We start from the raw sequence: 19,998 nt of genomic DNA on the forward strand, positions 1-19,998 counted from the left end.
GAACCCATACCACCACATGTACACAGCTTTGCACCCACACCACCACATATACACACAGCTTTGCACCTACACCACCGCATGTAAACATAGCTTTGCACCCACACCACCACATGTACACACAGCTTTGCACCCACACCACCACATGTACACAGCTTTGCACCCACACCACCACATGTACACAGCTTTGCACCCACACCACCACATGTACACACAGCTTTGCACCAACACCACTGCATGTAAACATAGCTTTGCACCCACACCACCACTTGTACATACAGCTTTGCACCTACACCACCACATGTACACACAGCTTTGCACCCACACCACCACATGTACATACAGCTTTGCAACTACACTACCACATGTACATGCAGCTTTGCTCCCACACTGCCACATGTACATGTATACAGCTTTGCAACTACACCACCACATGTATATACAACTTTGCAACTACACCACCACTTGTAAACACAGCTTTGCACCCACACCACCACTTGCACACACAGCTACCAGGTTTCAAGTAGTCAGGGAAGTCTGGAAAAGTTTTTGGGAAGAAAAGAGAGAGCCATTTCCAGAACTGTAAATATCTCTGAGAAAACCATGTTTTGCCTTTCAGGGTCTGGAAAAGTTTTGGGATTTTAATAGAACCCTTGATCAGTCCCATTCAACAAAGACCTTAAGGCATTAAAGGAAAACAACAAAAATCAAACAGATAAACACCCCTGAAATAGTGAACAAACAAAAAGTGATAAAAATTGAACATGGATATCAGGATATCTGCCAAAATCTCTTACATCATCAGTGTAGCAGATGAATTTTTGGTGCGCGCGCACGCGCACACACACACACACATATATATCACCCTATTTCTGTATAGAAAGATGTTTTATGCAAATGCAAATTTTTAATTGTATATAGGCCACGGGCATCATAACAATGACATTGGGGTTTGGTGGGGATGGGGACGAAGTAGTGGTAACAATATCTTCATTGTACACTCCAATATACATAACAATAATCTTATAAAGATGTTTTATACATGGATACCACGTAAGTATACTCCTGACCCATTCTGTTTGGAAAGATGATATATACTAGGAAACATAGTTAAACTCCTGACTCATGTATCTGCATAGGATGGTGTTATATACACGGAAATATTTAAGTACTTAAATGTGGTGTTTGGGTTTCCCCCTTGACATTGCTCAGTTTTTTTTGTTTTTTTTCATTGCAGCTCCGTAAATGAGTGGTATTGAATGTCTGTTCTATATTGATTATGACAACAGATGTGCTGGTGAAAGAGAAGCGAAACATGATTGCGCATGGCATGTGTTGGTGGACAGAACCAGCAGAGAGAGCTGACGGTGCGCCATGCGCGTGAAGCGGACAGGGAGATGAAGAAACGTCTGGATGTGCAGAAAGAGGAGTACGAGGAGGCCATCAAGAGACACCTGTCTTTCATTGATCAGGTACTCTGCACTTAACCAGTACTTCAGCACTTTGTTGTTTGGGACACTGTTTTTTGTTGTTGTTGTTGTTGTTTGGAGACTTGATTCCGTTTCAAATATGAACTTTCCCTGGGAGAACCTTATTTCTGCACAACGTTTTTATTTTTTGTTTGTGTGTGTTTATGTGTGTGAGTGTGTGTGTGTGTGTGTGCGCTCGTGTGTAAAAAGCACTTTGTAAGATTGAATAGTTGGAAGATTTCATGAAAACATTGCACGCTATAACAGAAGTGAATATTTGACAGATCTGGCAGGGAAAGTGTTAAATGTGTGTTACTTTGCACAGTTGCAAATTGTGAGCACTGAGAGTCAAAACAAGACATGCAAACCACTTTCCACAGTGTTTTGTGTCTGCATATAATAACATTATAATGTATAATGCACATTTATAAACAATTTTTACTAAATCAGTCAGTGACTGTCTGGGAGTATCCAAAAAATGATATTTTGAATGAAAACATAATGCACAACATATTATTCACTTTACAAGTTTCCATGTGTAGTTTCTGTGTGTAGTAATACTGTCTGATATATGTTGTTCCAGCTGATTGACAAGAGAAGTTTGGTATGTGCTGTGAATGCATTTGATGGAACTTTGTTGTGACAGTGTCAAATGTGCTGTGATCACTGATTATGTAAATAGTGGCAGCAATAGTGACAACAACAAAGATCAAGAAACATGCTGTTATCAAAGAAGTATTATTTACAGTGTGTGAAACGCATGTTTCTATCAAGATGAGTGTGAAAGGAAGTTATTTGTAAATGTGTTGTCATTCTGATGTTGGTGTGTTGTTGCTCAGTTGAAATAAATTGCTGTGCTGTTCATGTGTTGTCAGCGTGTGCAGTGCATGTGTTCAGTTTATCAACAAGTACTGTGTACAAACTGTCTTATTGGCATAATTTTAAGTTATGATAATAGAAATAATCAATCGTTTTTATTTTGTACATATTTCTGTTCACATTCTGTTCACATGACTTATGCATGTTGATGTGCTGTTGTCACTATGCTGTTCACATGCTGTTCTTGGGCAGAATGCATGTTTTCAGTTGATCAACATGGAGAAGTGTGCTACATGCTGGTAGTATGTGTTCATTGTGTTGTTGGTATGTGTTCACTGTGCTATTAGTATGTGTTCATTGTGCTGTTAATGTGTGTTCCTTGTGCTGTCAGCATGCATGCTACATTGTATGTAAAGCTGGCCTGGTTCTTTTTGAGAGCTGGTGATGGCAGGAAGATGTGAAGTGATGTGAAAGTATTGTGAGAGAGACATCAGTGTGGTGTGAAAAGGCCATCTGTGTTATGGGATTTTTGTTTGTTTATTCATCATTATTAAAGTTATCACCCTCCTGAGCCTTGTTCATAAGGTGATGTTACTCAGCCAAACTTGAATCATCTTTCAGTAAGTGGAATACATAGTGTTGATGGCCCAGCTGTTTTGCAGAGACTGGAAGAGACGTGTTGGTGATTCATGGACTAAAAATACAGCGCATATTTTCGTCTGTCACTAGGAATACAATGAGAACTGTGAATACTGCATATCCTTGTGGTGTTGGCAGTGTCTTGTGAATGTACTGGGTGTGCAGTTACTGCATCATGTCACAAAGATGATCATTTGTTGTCAACATGTAATGTGCGGTGTGTTATCATGTTTGCTGTGTTCAGCTGGTAAACAAGAATTGATACATTTGTAATGCAAACTACCTGTTCAGCCGAGTGAGAACAAAAAAAAGCTGATGTATGACATACCATTTTCCCAGCAGATCAACAAGAAAGGCCGATATGTGTTATGTATATATGTGTGTGCGTTACCATGTTACAGCTGATCATAGGCAAAAAGAAAGAATATGAGGGGTGTGCATTCTGATGTGTTCTGATCAAGTTTTTTGTATGTGTGATGTCTTAAGCCAGTTGAAAAAGAGTTATTGTGAGCTATAAAGTGTTCTGATCAACAACATGTGAACGTGTGTGTGATGTCTTTAGGTAATTGATGAGAGAGTTGCTCTGTGTATGTGTGTGTGTGTGTGTTATGAAGTGTTCTCTAAATGAAAACAGGTTTATGTGTGTGTGTGATGTCTTCAACTAATTCAGTAATTGACAAGAAGAGTCTTTCACACATGAAAAATTATTTTGTATATTTACAAGCGTGTGTGCGATTGTGTGATTGTGTGTGTGTGTGTGTGTGTGTACAGCTGATTGACGACAAGAAGGGTCTGGGTGAGAAGTGTGAACAGCTGGTGAAGGAGCTGAAGACAGTGGACCACAAGTACCAGGAGAAGATCAAATCCATGGAGGACAGGTGAGGACAGAATAGTGTTAAAACTAAAATCCTTGGTCTCTTCAATATATATTTCATTTTTCAATAGATTTTTTTTTTCACGTTAATGCTGAAAGGAATTTTGTCAATTGTAGGGTAATATGACTTGTTAATATGTATTTGTTTGCTAGAGGTGGCTTTTCTTTTTTTCTTTTTTGCTTTTTTACAAAAAGAATTAACAGCATTCTTTTTTTTGTATGGCGTGTGTGAAAGATGGATGTGTTTAGTGTGTTTAGTGTTTCAGTGACTGCAGTGAAATAAACTCCATGCCTTGCTGTCTCTGCCAGTACAGTTTTTGTCCATTGTGTCATCACAACAGTGATTTATGAACAGTGGTGAGATGTGCAGACATGTTTGAAATGTCAAGTCAAGTCAGGTCAAGTTAAGTTTATTATCTCTGAAGAGAAATTATCATATGGCCGTGATGACAGTACAAACAGAAAATATGCAATTAAGAGACATGTTCCTGTTTAAGTATCCAAGAGACCACACATGTAAGGACATGTCAGTCAACCTGTGCATGTTCCAGTTGAAACACGGTGGCCACTGCCATACACTGATTATTAAACACACACAGACCATGTATCACATCCTTCGTGTCACCTTCTTACATAAGTATACGGAAGAGGGACTGCACAAGGAACACAACTTGGAAGATTCACCAAGAAGAGTTACATAGATGTAAGGCGTCATCTCACTAGATTGTTATATAAGCCAAATCTCCCATTCTTTGAATGATAAGGCCTTTCCACAAAAATCTCAGCTGTGAGTGTGTGTCTGTGTGTTTCAGCCACACAGTTGAAGTGACCAAACTGAAGGAGATCCACACAGCGGCGGAAAAGCTGAGGAGAGAAAAGTGGATTGAGGAAAAAACCAAGAAGATTAAGGTGAACCTTTAGCGCTTCTTTTCCTAGAAAACTTGTACTGAAGTAAGTGTCAGTTTTCACTGTTGATTATGAGCAGATGTATCACACACACACACTCACACACACGCACACGCACACGCACAAACACTAAACACTCACTCACTCACACACGCATGCACACTCGCACATGCACACACACACACACACACACACACAGAGGTATGCACACACATGCATGCACATGCTCACTCTACTCAACACACACACAACACACACTCTCTAACTCACACACATCTTGAAGTTTGAACATATAAGTATGTGATCTTCTTCTTCGTTGTTGGCCTGCAATTCTCATGTTCACTCATATACATGAGTGGGCTTTTTTACGTTTATGAGTGTTTTTACCTGGCGTTGTTGGCAGTCATACTGTTTTTTTGGAGGGGGATGAGGAGGGACGGAGGGAGGGGGTGGGGTGGGAGAGAACAGTCATACTCTGTTTTTTTGGGGGGGACGTACTTGATCAATCAGTAACTGCCATAAATTCATTCTGTAAAGCTTTGGGTGCACTCCATATTTCTGCAGTAAAAATGTTTTATTTGGGGAGGTGGTTAGTCATGCTGAAACCAAAAGGCACTCATAGATGGCATGTAGAAAAGAGAATCTGAGACAACACTTCTTAACTTAAAACCTAAACAAATGTGAAATTTCAGGCATGACTGTACTAACTAAAGCAGTGTGACATTCCAGGACTTGACAGTGCTAACTAAACCAGCATGACGTTCCAGGACATGACAGTGCTAACTGAACCAGTATGACGTTTCAGGACATGACAGTGCTAACTGAACCAGTATGACATTTCAGGACATGACAGTGCTAACTGAACCAGTATGACAATTCAGGACATGACAGTGCTAACTGAACCAGTATGACAATTCAGGACATGACAGTGCTAACTGAACCAGTATAACATTTCAGCACATGGCATTGGTAACTAAACCAGCATGACGTTTCAGGACATGACAGTGCTAACTAAACCAGCATGACGTTTCAGGACTTGACAGTGCTAACTAAACCAGCATGACGTTTCAGGACATGACAGTGCTAACTGAACCAGTATGACGTTTCAGGACATGACAGTGTTAACTGAACCAGTATGACATTTCAGCACATGGCATTGGTAACTAAATCAGCATGACGTTTCAGGACATGATATCACTTGGCAGTGGTGACTAAACTAGTTTTGTCATTTCAGGACATGACAGTGCTAACTAAACCAGCATGACGTTTCAGGACTTGACAGTGCTAACTAAACCAGCATGACGTTTCAGGACATGACAGTGCTAACTGAACCAGCATGACGTTTCAGGACATGACAGTGCTAACTGAACCAGTATGACGTTTCAGGACATGACAGTGTTAACTGAACCAGCATGACGTTTCAGGACATGACAGTGCTAACTGAACCAGTATGACGTTCCAGGACATGACAGTGCTAACTGAACCAGTATGATGTTTCAGGACATGACAGTGCTAACTGAACCAGTATAACATTTCAGCACATGGCATTGGTAACTAAACCAGCATGACATTTCAGGACATGACAGTGCTAACTAAACCAGCATGACGTTTCAGGACTTGACAGTGCTAACTAAACCAGCATGACGTTTCAGGACATGACAGTGCTAACTGAACCAGTATGACGTTTCAGGACATGACAGTGTTAACTGAACCAGTATGACATTTCAGCACATGGCATTGGTAACTAAATCAGCATGACGTTTCAGGACATGATATCACTTGGCAGTGGTGACTAAACTAGTTTTGTCATTTCAGGACATGACAGTGCTAACTAAACCAGCATGACGTTTCAGGACTTGACAGTGCTAACTAAACCAGCATGACGTTTCAGGACATGACAGTGGTAACTGAACCAGCATGACGTTTCAGGACATGACAGTGCTAACTGAACCAGCATGACGTTTCAGGACATGACAGTGCTAACTGAACCAGTATGACGTTTCAGGACATGACAGTGCTAACTGAACCAGTATGACGTTCCAGGACATGACAGTGCTAACTGAACCAGTATGATGTTTCAGGACATGACAGTGCTAACTGAACCAGTATGACATTTCAGGACATGACAGTGTTAACTGAACCAGTATGACGTTTCAGGACATGACAGTGTTAACTGAACCAGTATGATGTTTCAGGACATGACAGTGCTAACTGAACCAGTATGACATTTCAGCACATGGCATTGGTAACTAAACCAGCATGACGTTTCAGGACATGACAGTGCTAACTGAACCAGTATGACATTTCAGCACATGGCATTGGTAACTAAACCAGCATGACGTTTCAGGACATGACAGTGCTAACTAAATCAATGTGTCGTTTCAGGACATGGTACGAGTAACTACTAAACCAGTGTGTCATTTCAGGACATGATATCACTTGGCGGTGGTGACTAAACTAGTTTTGTCATTTCAGGACATGACAGTGCTAACTAAAGCAGTGCGGCGTTTCAGGACATGACAGTGATAGCTAAACCAGAATGGCATTTTAGCACGTGACAGTGGTGACTAAACCAGTTTTTAATTACAGATACTTAACCGTGACCCACTAGTGCAGACTCCAGCAGGGGTCTGACATTCCTGTCCTGTGCAAACTACTATCCGCCTATGCGGAGAAAACGAAAGTAGCTACGGCTGATAACCTCCCGGAAGTAGGTTACCTCCCCTTTGCCTCCCCTGACTAGCACCCACATAAACCAGTTTTGTCATTTCAGGACATGACAGTGAAGGGCCTGGAACCAGAGATCCAGCGCCTGATTGCCAAGCACAAGTCAGAAATCAAGAAAATCAAACAGGTGCATGAAGCAGAGTTACTGGAATCGGATGAGAGAGCAGCTCAGCGTTACGTCAAGATGACAGAGGAGCTCCGGGATCAGCTGGCGCAGGAGAAAGAGGCGGCAGTAGCCAGGGAGAGAGAACTGGGCAAGGAAAGGTGAGGAACAAGTCTCCCTGTTTACTTCCTTACTTACTTAATTCATTCTCTCGGTATCCTGTAGCACTCAAGGCCATCACAAGTGATCTCTACTGCTGTCTGTATTTCCTGTCTTTGCTTGCTTCTTCACCCATTTTTCACCATTCTTCTTAAGTTCTTTTTCAACTGTTTTGTGCCATGTGTTGCCTGGTATTCCTTACACTCTTTTTTTTTTTCCATCTAGTGTCGAGGGAAGGGTTACTCTTTGAAAGGAAACTGGTGACATTCTAAGGACAGGTCCTATCTAGCGCCATCCTCATCACTTGATCTCAGTAGTGATGTCCAGCATAGAGTTTTTTGGTTTATTTTCTGTCGTTGGTGTATGCGCAGAATAACACTGAAAAGTACAACCAAGTGCTCAAATGAATAACAAGTGATTAGGGAGAAGGAGAACTTTCTGGACTGTTTGGATGGAATACTTTCAGGGTGAGCACACAATTACATGCTTGCATGTATATATATTATATACACACCCACACACATGCACATACAGGTGCAGAAACACACACACCCATGAACATACATGCACTCTCATGTACATTCACACACACAGAGACACACATACGCACACACAGACACACAAATATTATTCATCAACCACGTTCATATTCAGGTATGAAAAGCAGCTACAGCAGGAAGAGGAGGCATACCAGCAGCAGCGGCGTCGCCTGTACAATGAAGTCCAGGACGAGAAAGATCGTCTGGCCAGCAACGCCAGCCGACAGCGTCAGGAACTGGATGCCCTGCGACGACAGCTGGAAGATTCCCACCGACTGGCTCTGTCCGCCATGAAGGAACAGTTCGAGAAGGCCAAAGAAGAGCAGGAACGTAGACATAATGTGAGTGTCAGCACTTCTGTTTTGCAGAGATGCCAGTGGTTACATTTCACCGTATTTTGTTTCGCTCGATTGCAGTATGTTCTGATGTTATGCCAATGTCAAAATTGTTCCGACGAGTTCATTTTCGAGTAGGTAGCATGGTCATATGCTTTCCAATCATAACATTACTGAGACGCTCTAGACATTGATCATGAGGCCAGGGCAGTCACTTCTAACTTTGGTGTCACTTGATGATGCTCAGCTTATTGCATGCATATTTACATTGAAACATTAATTGAGTGGACCAATCGGCTTAATCATAGCTGTTACAAGGTGTTGCTGTTGGGCCAAAGTGTTTGTATGCCTTTTGGATAAAATGTACGTTTGCTGATGTGGCTCAGAGTCCAGGTGTTCTTACCAAATTCAGATTGTTCCTTCCAAATTTCCTGATTGTTCCTGCAAACACTTGACAGGGGTTGGCATCTCTGGTTTTGGAACATTGCTGAAGGAGATGATCTGTATGTAACTTAGCAAATGCATTTTTTAAAGTTAAGTGAGCAACCACCAATTGATTAAAGGAAGATTGTGTTCATGAACAACTACCAACTGGTTAAGGAAAGACTGTGTAGAAATCGCAATATATTTTTCATGCAAAATATTGGGTAACCACACAAATCATAGTATACTGAAGGTAACTTTTCACTTGAATTATTACCAAAAGACAATTACATGATTATGTTTACAGTGTATTAGAGAAGCACCAATTGATTTGGGAAACATTGTAAAGGACTCACACAATACTTTGTTTGATACTCACACAATACTTCAGTGCCTGCAATTTATTGGGAAACCACACAGATTCAGACATATTGAAGTAACTTTTCACTTGAGTAATTACCACAAGAAATAACCAGACCATCCCACAAATTACCTGACTGTGCTTCAAATTACCTGACTGTGCTACACATTACCTGTCAGTGCCACAAAGTACTTGAACATGCCTCAGATTTCCTGACTTTGCAACAAACTACCAGACTGATCCACAATTTACTTGGCAATGGCACACCAGCAGACGGGTGAACTGAGAAAGTGGTCGGTGTGCAGACAGAGGTGCGAGAGTTGCAGGAGCGCCTTGAGTTGGAGAAGGAGGCTTGGGAAGAGAACTACAAGAAGAAACACGACACCTGGCTCATGCAGAAAGAGAGGGAGCTGAAGGACCAGGTCAGGCACACAGCCACTCCCGCACACAGACCCACATGCGCATGTGCATACACACACACAAGCTTGCATGAAAGTACACGTATGCACAAACACACACACACACACACAAACACACATTACATATCTAATATCAAAGTGAATAGATGTTGGATAGAAGGAAGAAAATTGTACAGACAGACATTTTATAGCAAACAGACATTATACATTCTAACATTCATTAAACATACATTATGTGAATATTTATGCATACTTACATTCATACATCAGTGCATGCGTACATGTATTCTGCTCATGCTCGCATAAATGTGTATGTGCATTCACACACAGGATGCATGTAAACATATGTGTACATGCATGAGTATGTGTGTTAATATATACATTTTTACATAAGTAAATTACATGATCACGTGTCTACATATGAACACAACATACATACACACATACTCGGCTAATGTTATTTTTAGAGGCAGAGATAATTTCAACCTGTAGCATACTGTACTAAAACCTCAATCATTTAAAGAAAGGAATCTATGTATGTTTCTTAACAAGAAAGAGCATTTGGTTTGGTGTGACAGTCAGCAACAGATATCTTTTAGTTAGCAATAATCCTAAAGTCGTCTGTAATGTATGTGCTTTGTTGTTATTCTTTTTACATGAAACGAGTGACAGAGGAATGATGATGGTGTAACAGGTGCGCAAGGAGCGAGACAAGGAGATTGAGCTGGTCATTGCTCGTCTGGAAGAAGACTCCTGCGCGGCTCGGGAGGAGAATGAGAAAGTCACAGAAACCAAACTCAGGTGGCCTCCCCTTACCTTCTTCATGTGTCTGGATAGTGCAGAACATGTAGAGTTTGTGGTGTCTGTTGATCTTTCTGCCTGTCCAGTTCCTTTTGACAGATTACATGTGTTTAGACAACAACAACAACAACAACAAAAATCATGTTCATTTGTTATCACTCTGATTTGTCTGTCTTTCTGTTATTTCATGGAGCTGCAGCTTGATACCGCAAAGCTTTAAACTGATCATGCAGCCCCCCCCCCACCCCCCACCCCCCAAAAAAAACAAAAAAAAACCAAAAAAAACACAACAACAACCAAGGAACAGTCTGACCCAGTAATATGTCAATCCCATATTCCCATATGCACATATTTGTATGCCAGTGTAGTTATGCATGCACTTGTGCACATGCACACACACATGCATATACACATTCATGGAAGAATGCACCCACAAAGGCATGCACACACATACACACACACACACACGTACAGACACACACACACACACACACACACACACATATACACATTTTTTGTTCAGTTAGTTTGATGTAAAAAGCAGTTGCTGCTTATTCAGCATTCCATCTAAGAATATAAATCGAATTGTGACCTCTCTTTCTCTCTGTCTATTTCTCTTTCCTTACTCACTCTCTCTCTCTCTCTCTCTCTCTCTGACATGCACAATGTATTGTTTATATCTTGTGCACTTGGTATCAGATTGTGAGATTGATGTATAGTCCAGAGAATCATCCTTTGCTTTTGTTACGGTGTGTTCTGCAGGAGACTGAGGGAGAAGTTTGAAGCAGAGACCAGAGAGCTGGAGAACTCAGAAAGGAGGGCAGTCAAAAAGTTCAATGAAATCAAGGTAAGTCCACATAATAGTTGTTTGCCAACATTGTCCTTCACTGAATGCTGAACTGGAAAATCTTGACCCCGTAATCCATGAACCTGTATTATGTAATGATAACGATTTGATATGTTTTGTCGAAGTGTGTTTGGAATCCCAAGTTTATTTTCTGTTTGTGCTTTTCTTGTCAATAAGTACTGTATGTTTGCTCTTCTGTAGATACTTGACCTTTTTTTTTTTCATTGACTTTTCTGTTGTGGAGTGTTATCAGTCATGTATTTTCTCACCTTGATGTTTCTTTTGTGGATGCTATCAGTTATCTTTGTGCACATCAGTTTTTTTTTGGGGGGGATTGTCAGTATTACGAATGATTCTGAGACATTTCATTTATATATATATGTCATGCAAATAGTCTTCTGTAATGTACAAGAACATTATGTAAATTCCAGTTTAACTACACATACTTTACCGTGACCCACCAGTGCAGACTCCAGCAGGGGTCTGATTCCCGTCCTGTGCAAACTATTGACTATCTATGTGGAGAAGACGAAAGTAGCTACGGCAGATAACCTCCTGGAAGTAGGTTTTTATATCACAGTCACTGCACAAGAAACAAAAAAGCAACAACAACAAACAGTAGCCCCACAGTGTGATCACGTGTGTGCTGTGTGCAGGCCAAGGCCACGGAGGTGGAAGGTGAAAATGAACGCCTGAAGGTGATCATCAAGCAGAAGGAAGAGGAGATCAGGGACATTAAGAAGGTGATTGTTCTGTGCAGCATGGGTCCAACAGTGGGCAAAGACTTTAAGTCATGTACCCACCAGTGAATGTTTTATGTGACATTATGCTGTACAGTTTGTGAAGTTTGTTTATCATAATGTAATCAGAAAAGAAGAGAGATACATCTCTTACGAATCTTGACACAGGCAAATTACAGTCTCTTTGTTTTAAGATTTAAAAAAAAGTATTTTCATTGGCAATTTTTTTGCATTAAGACACTGAAAGCTGTTAAGTGAGGAAGTTAATATGTGCATACACACACATGTATAGATGCATGCATGACCATGACACGAACACAATCCATTGCAAAAAGAAAGTGAAAAGCACATATACTTCACAAACTTTCAGGAAAGTAAGGCTATTGTTTAGTATCTTTACACATATAAAGATCTTCTTTGGAACTGAAGTGAATTCATTTTCTAAAAGCTCAGGAAAATGCAGTCACCATTCTTTTTATATATATATATATATATATATATATATATATATATATATATATGTATATATATGTAGATATGTATGCTTGTATGTATGTATAGATAGATGTATAGATAGATGTATATGTGCAGTTGCTGGAAAAAATGAAAGAAGAACGAGGACACGTGTCAGACATTATACGACAGGAGTTTGCTGACCGCATTGTCACCACAGAGGAGGAGAACCGACGCATCAAAAATGAGATCTCAGAACTGCGTGCCAAGCGTCGTCTGGAGCTGGATAAAGCCAAACAGGATGTGGAAGACATCAAACAGGTCAAGGACGCAGAAATGGAGGAAGTTCATGCAAGGTCAGTAGTTTAGGAGGAAAGAAGGTTGGTTGATCAAATGTGGATTGCTTCCAGTAAAAATTAGCTGACAGTATTGAATGGACTTTTAAAAACTGGCTGACTCTGACTTGATTTGTTTTCAATGAAAATGTTTGAGATGGGAAACAAAAAAAGAGCTCAGGTTACATTACTGTTTCTCTTACAGATCAGTGATATTACTTTGTATCATGACAGGTATTCTGCTGTGATATTATAGTTTTTGTTCTGTTCAGTACAAAAAGCAGTCTGTCATTTTGTATCTGTGGTTACTGTATGCTGTGACATGTGCCTGTGGTGTGCAGAGTCTGTTAATTTGTTTCTTTGATTACTGTACACAATGACATGTGCCTGCAGTGTGTCTGTCATACTGTTCCTGTGATTATTATATGCAGTAGCATGCACCTGTGGTCTGTCACAGATTTCCTGTGATTTCTGTATGCAGTGACATATGCCTGTGGTGTGCATCTGTCAGTCAGTGTTCCTGTTATTACTGAATGGAATGACGTGTGCTTGTGGTGTGCAGAATCTGTCACAGTGTTGCAGTGTTTACTATATGCAGTGCTGTGTGTCTGCCACTATATGCAGTGGTGTGTGTCTGCCTTACTTGTCCTGTGATGACTGTGTGCGATGACGAGTGCCTGCTGTGTGCAGAGTGAAACAGGCGATCGTGAAGAAGGAGGAGGTGGTAGCTCAGCTCCGACAGCAGTACCAGGCTGCCTGCAAGCGAGCCGACCATCTGGAGGGCCTGTTGGAGCAGCAACGCAAACAGCTGCTGAAGAAGTGATCCTGAACCATCACTGCTGGGCAATGTGTGTGACAAAGCAGTCCAGCTGTTGCAGAGATGACCTGGCCTCTGACAGCATACGGGGAACTTGAATCATAAGACCTATGCTAAAGAGTTGTGGAGGAAATGGTCGTGAACTGGTACTAAACAAGAAACATATATAAAACAGCATGACGAAGTTACCATGTATGATACGTCAGAATCAGTGCAAACAGCTGTCAGCAGACTGGCAACCATGGTCTGTTCAAAGCTGTGGGTTGCACAACAAAGACAGTATAATGCAGCAGTGTCAACACTGAAACATGTATTGCCATATACTACTATTGTACAGGAATATTTGTGATGCACAAGTTTGTGTCAGTGCAGGGTCATGTAGAATGTAGAGATTTTACAAGACAGTTATATCTAAGCATTTTCATGGTTTCTGTTTGAGATCATGTTGAACATTACAATGACAGTGTGAACAACTTTAAGTTTTAATATATGACCAGTGGTATCAGTGTGGGAACACAGGTTACACAATTTCAACCATACAAGCATCATGCTGAAGAATGTGAGCAAAAGTTTTTGGATTTATTTTTTTGGATTTATCAGTGAACATGTTGGGACATACACAACATATCACGAGTGAGTCTTTTAAGTTAGCATTTAAACCTGCATGATTTTGATGCATTACTAACTGCAGCTGGCAAGAAAACAGAACAAAAGGAACATTTCTGAATTCATATCAGAATTTGCATGTAAATAAACGAGCACATCAAAGTTGTCTAAAGCTGTAAAACCAATGGTGTTGTGGCAGTGAGTGTCCATAAGGAAGTGAACCCAAAGATGTTGGATGTGTGTGTTGTGCAGTCAGGGCACAGTGTGTGTGTTGTGTGTGGGGTGGGTGCTGTTGTCCCTCTTTACCACAGTGCCAGCCTCCTCCACCACTGCACTGCATAGCTTTACTTTCTGGCCCGCTGTAGTGCAGATGTTGTGATGCTTATGTTGAATAGATCTGTCTGTTGTGAGCTTGTCTTGGAGCTTGCTAGTTTTAGATCTGCACTGAATATGTGATGACTGTGCATAGAACAGTTTAGTTGTATATTTTTTTATGAGTACTTATGTTGTCATCAGTAATAGGAAATGTTGTTACAGATTATTTTCAGTTGTTACATATGTTATTTTCAGTTGTTACATTGCCTGATGATGATTTGTCAGTGCTTAGGAGGGATGTGTATAATTTCAGAATTGCACTTATGTGTCTGCATACACGCCAGCAACACACTTGCACAGCTTAAAAGTCCAAATGCGTGTGATTTTGTACATGGGGTGTGTGTATGAGTGTGTGTGTGTATGAGTGTGTGTGTGTGTGTTTATGTGAATCCACCACAAAAAATGTGGTAAAAGTGAAATTAATCTTTTAAAAGAAAGTTCATATTCAGTTTAAAATTAATTGGTATATTTTTTCCTTAGAAAAACACACACAACATAATCCTTTCTTTTGTAACATAGTTGTTTTTTTGTGTTTTCAACCATCTTTTTCAAGCTACTGGATAACTACCCCCCCCCCCCCACCCCCACCCCCCTATTTCTGACCAGTTCACCTTAAAATCCTAATAAGAATGCCTTATTAATGGATAGTCTTAACTTTTGCTTTTGCTAGTACAATTTATGCACATATCTAAAGTTAGGTTCATTTGCTTTGTCAACACACTCAAAACATTAATTTGCCATCCTCTGAGCATATCTGTCCGTGCTCTGTCATGTTGCGTTCTGGTTCAGTGAGCTCTTATGTAATTGTCATGTCAAGCACACAGCACATGCAATTATGTGGGCATCACTGAAAAGATTTCATTAAAGTTCTTAGAAGTAGGAATATACTATTCAGACTTATTCATAGCTGCATTACTGGAAATTGAAACATTGTTTCTGAAATCAAGACAATTATTTAAGTTGTACAAGGACGTCTATTCTGTGGTTGTTTACATCACTATGTCTCACTACTTTTAATTTGTGACATTTGATTTTCAAATATGTAGACATTTGTTTACATTTTAAAATAATTTCAGTGTAGAATGTAGTCTTTGAGTATCTGATTGAAAAAGGTGTTATTACCTAAATAATTGTTCTAATGCCATATATGAAATTTTTTTTCCATTCCAGGAACACAGCAGTGTCTGTCATGAAATCAGAACGTAAATCATTACCAGAGACTGACTGTTGTTTGAAGTAATGCCATTTTGTTTAGTTTTGTCTTGTTTTAAAGTTTGGTGCTAACACAAACTCACAAACGAAAATTTTGTGTGTAAAGTTGGTGAAAGTATTTTCATTCACATTCATGTGTAGAGTGAAAAATAATGACTGTGTTGTTACAGACATTATAGATTCTTCAAATTAAATGTTACTTTCTAGAATATGGTGACAAGAAAATATATTTTTTATATATTTTTACCTCACTCCACAGGAAGAAAAGGACTGACCTACTTTCCCAGAAAAATAATGGTCTCACTGAACAAGTGCACCTCACCGATAATCCTTTATCAAAATAATATAAGGCTACATATCTAGTATCATGTTAATTTATGTGGAATCTGCTTCACACAAAGCAGTCAGATGTTTTTCATTATCAACATTTACACACAAAGTTATGGCAAGTGGCTCTCAAGCCTGACAGCCTACATTTGAAATAAACAACAAGAAGACACCCATGCTGGTTAAGAGGCAAACAAATTCAGGGAACAGGTGGCGAGTGGAACGGAAAACATTACTTTGGGAATGGGTAAATGTTGCTTTTCCTTGATTATTTATGAATGGATTATCTTCTCTGATTTTGATATAGTGCTGCAGAAGAAAGCTTTTAGTGGGAATGTAAATTGCTGAAAATATTGTGATAATTGTCTAAATTGTTGTTGCATGGAACACTTTTAATTTGTGCATGGTACTATGAGCTGTATACTTGTTCACATGCTTCAGTGACTGTGATGAATATTTTAGCATTGTACGGCATATCTGTTGTCTCATTTTACACAATATTTATTTTTATTTATTTGTTTTGTGGTTAGAAGAAAGCTTTTTGCTGAATATGTGCATAAATTTGTATTGTTATTTTACAATAACAGTTTGCAGAATTTTTTTTAAGAAAACACATTGATTACATATGCTTTATAAAAAAAAAAAAAAAAAAGGAAAAAAAAAAGCAGTTATAAAGCATAGCAACTTCCAGCCATAATTTACATTGTATCGTAGTTTGTTTCTGAGTCTTGGAGAATCATAATGTATTCCAGAGACAGATTTAAGGTGTGTCCGTTTGAAATTAAAACTGAAGTTATGGTTTTGAAGTGTCAGCTTGAATAAAGTATCAGTCATTGTCATGGGTCTGTCACAAGCACACACGCTTGCACACATGCATGTGCACGCACACACACACACACAGACACATACACACACACACACACACACACACACCATTTCATGTTGTTGATTTTTTTCAGCCTGCGTTAGTATGTATGTATTGTTGATACCTGCCGACAAACTGATAATGAAGAAAAACCTCTCTTGTTGAATAACAACAAACCTTTGTTCACATTTTTTAAAAGTCTATTTTTCAGTCTTTCAATTAAAGATTTACCAAGACTCAGAACAAACTAGTGTGCTGTTTAAAACACAATGCCTTTTTCTGACAGCTTTGAGTTTGTGAGCAAACAACATGCATATTAATTGTGAGATGGAAAATGATAATTTGAAAAAAACAAACTGGATGTGTCTTACTTGATTTAATAATGCCATTTAGAAATCTGCCTTCTCATAATGCTTTAAACTCACCTTCCCTTTCCTCCCATTCTCTCTGTTTCATTGCGGTTTGGTCATTATCTATCTCCTTTTGCCCTTCATCAGATCTATTCCTCTGTTGCCTCTGTGTGTGTGTGTGTGTGTGTGTGTGTGTGTGTGTTCTGTTCTGTTCTGTTTCATAACAATTGTTTTCATTTGTCTGTGTGTGCATGTGATTGTGGATATACATATGTATGTGTATGTGAGTGTGTGGATGTGTTTGTGTGTGCAAATGCAAAAAGAGTGTGGATGGCTGAATTCACATGAAGGTAAGAGGAGCTGGGATAACTGATGAGGAATGCTTACTAACACTCATACAATCAGATGCTGCAGCTCTTCTATTGCTGACCGAGAAAAATGATTTGTTTTTGCAATCAGAAAATGCATCAAAAGCTCATGAAATTAAATTCTTAGTAATGGAATAAAAGTTGTAACAAATCACATGGTTGTCTGTAATTAGTTTAGTTTCTTCTCCTTTTCCTCTTTGTCTTATTGTTCCTTCTCCTCTCTGTCTTCCTGTCTAGTTTCTTCTCTCTTTCACTCTTTCTTGCTCTCAAAATGTTGGTCTTTTTGTCTCTCATATGCGTGTGTGTGTACTTCTCTTCTTTCCGCTGTTACCACAGTAACATCTGGGGGCAAACAATGCAGGGGAAAAAAGTTCTTCAGGTGGGTGGATGCCATCATGCCCTCCTAATGAAGGCATCTGTTGACGGAGCCTGTTCTGCAGCTATTGGAGAAAGGTTCCAATTCCTTTTCTGGGATAGGACATACTGAATCGTTCCGTGCAGCAAGGGTTGAGTTGTTGGTCATTGCCCTGTATGGATCTTGTTAGATGAAGTTTCTGGGGCTGGCAGGTTACTGTTTTTCTTGGTGGAGAAATTTGTGCATTGTGGACAGATAGGCTTGCTGTCTTCTTCATCATGTTGGTGACACTGAAAGTTCTGTTATAATTGTGATAAAATGAGCAGCTGCTCTCAAGGCAGCTTCCAGTTCTTGGACATCTCTAATATATTTTGAGTATTGTGTCCCACACTGTTGAGACTTACTCCAGCTGAGATCCTGCTAGTGTTTTGTCAGCAGTTTCCCATGTGTTGAAAGGGAAATAACTTTTTATCACACAAATTCCCGCTATTTTAAAAGTGTATGTATTGTTTTGTATCGTGTTTCTTTTTGTACTGTGTAGTCACAACATATATCTCTGTATGAAAATTGGTTGGTAGTGTTTCACCACAGTACAGCATCAACTTTTTTTCTTTTTCTTTCTTTCTTTTTCTTTTTTTTTTGTGGCAAGCATTTTGTTTTGCTATCAAAGTGGATTTTTCTGCAGAATTTTCCAGGGAAAACTCTTTGTTGCAAGTTCTTTTGCATGCATGCTTATGAAGTGTACGGTGCACATGGCATGCTGGTTTGTTGTCTTACCCAAAGGATTTCCACCCAGAAAGTGTAGTGAAGTTTTCACACATTAATCTGAATACAGTTTCAATCTTTAATGTGCCTGAAATATCAAACAGTACATGCGTCTTTGCAGGGGATAAAAGTTACAGCATTCTCTCCATTATTTCACTGTCACATCATCCCTCACGCAATGCCTGCACACTTCTCACAGCCTCATTAAGGAGCACAAGTCACTGTACTTTTGTCTCAAGGACATCTTCCTCGGCTTCATTTCCATATCCTTATTGGGAACAGAGACATTACATCCTCCATAACCTCGACCAGCTTCTTCTCCCTATTGAAATGAAGTTAAAATGTGAGCAAAGTGATAACAATTTACTGTTGTCACAAAACTAGCTGAGTGAGACATACATGAACACATCACACACACAGACGGAGAGAGAGGGAGGGGGTGGTGGAGGAGATTTTCTTAGTTATATTTTCGTAGGGTAAGAGAGTAAGCAAAAAATGTATATTTCACTCTTGAAAGATGACAATCCAAGCCCTCAAAAGAAAGGAGGGGGGAAGGGGTGGGGTGGGGGAGGGTGTGTGTGAAACAGTAAAAAAAAAGAAGAAAAAATATATATTGTAGGTGTGTGTGAAACAGTAAAAAAAAAAAAAAAGGCCAAACAAGAAAATACATTATACATAAATATAGCACACAATGAATAAAACATTTTTTTTAAAATATTGTATTACTCTTTTGTCACAACAGGTCTCTGTGTGAAATTCAGACTACTAAGTGGATTTTTCAACAGATCTATTTTACCAGGGACAACCCTTTTGTTGCCGTGGATTTTTTTTAATTTTTTTTTTTTTTTACGTGCGCTGAGTGCATACATAAAAATGTTTTACAACACTGCATTGCTTTAGGAGAGAGAGGGGGAGGGGGCGGGTGGCAGAGGAGTCATTCGTTGCTGAGGCCAGTCTGATATTTTCTCAATAGTTGCAACAGATGGAACTGAATCCGTATCCCTCGTCCCGA

At 39.6% G+C, this 19,998-nt stretch overlaps 1 protein-coding gene across 4 annotated transcripts in view; it reads left to right on the forward strand.

Annotated features, from left to right (window-relative positions):
- LOC143285912 (centrosomal protein of 131 kDa-like) overlaps window positions 1–18,020 on the forward strand; it is a 39,789-nt gene extending 21,769 nt beyond the window's left edge. For all 4 annotated transcript variants that reach the window (XM_076593365.1, XM_076593386.1, XM_076593379.1 and 1 more), the window contains exons 12-22: window positions 1,344–1,469; window positions 3,696–3,802; window positions 4,611–4,707; window positions 7,478–7,695; window positions 8,348–8,573; window positions 9,657–9,773; window positions 10,465–10,571; window positions 11,334–11,418; window positions 12,075–12,161; window positions 12,750–12,967; window positions 13,637–18,020. In XM_076593365.1, the coding sequence (XP_076449480.1) occupies window positions 1,344–1,469; window positions 3,696–3,802; window positions 4,611–4,707; window positions 7,478–7,695; window positions 8,348–8,573; window positions 9,657–9,773; window positions 10,465–10,571; window positions 11,334–11,418; window positions 12,075–12,161; window positions 12,750–12,967; window positions 13,637–13,769 (1,521 nt within the window). In that variant the 3' untranslated portion in view covers window positions 13,770–18,020. The remainder of the gene's footprint in view (window positions 1–1,343; window positions 1,470–3,695; window positions 3,803–4,610; window positions 4,708–7,477; window positions 7,696–8,347; window positions 8,574–9,656; window positions 9,774–10,464; window positions 10,572–11,333; window positions 11,419–12,074; window positions 12,162–12,749; window positions 12,968–13,636) is intronic.
- The last annotated feature ends 1,978 nt before the right edge of the window (window positions 18,021–19,998 follow it).

Source organism: Babylonia areolata, chromosome 1, assembly GCF_041734735.1.
Source record: "Babylonia areolata isolate BAREFJ2019XMU chromosome 1, ASM4173473v1, whole genome shotgun sequence".
NCBI classification, from domain to species: domain Eukaryota; kingdom Metazoa; phylum Mollusca; class Gastropoda; order Neogastropoda; family Buccinidae; genus Babylonia; species Babylonia areolata.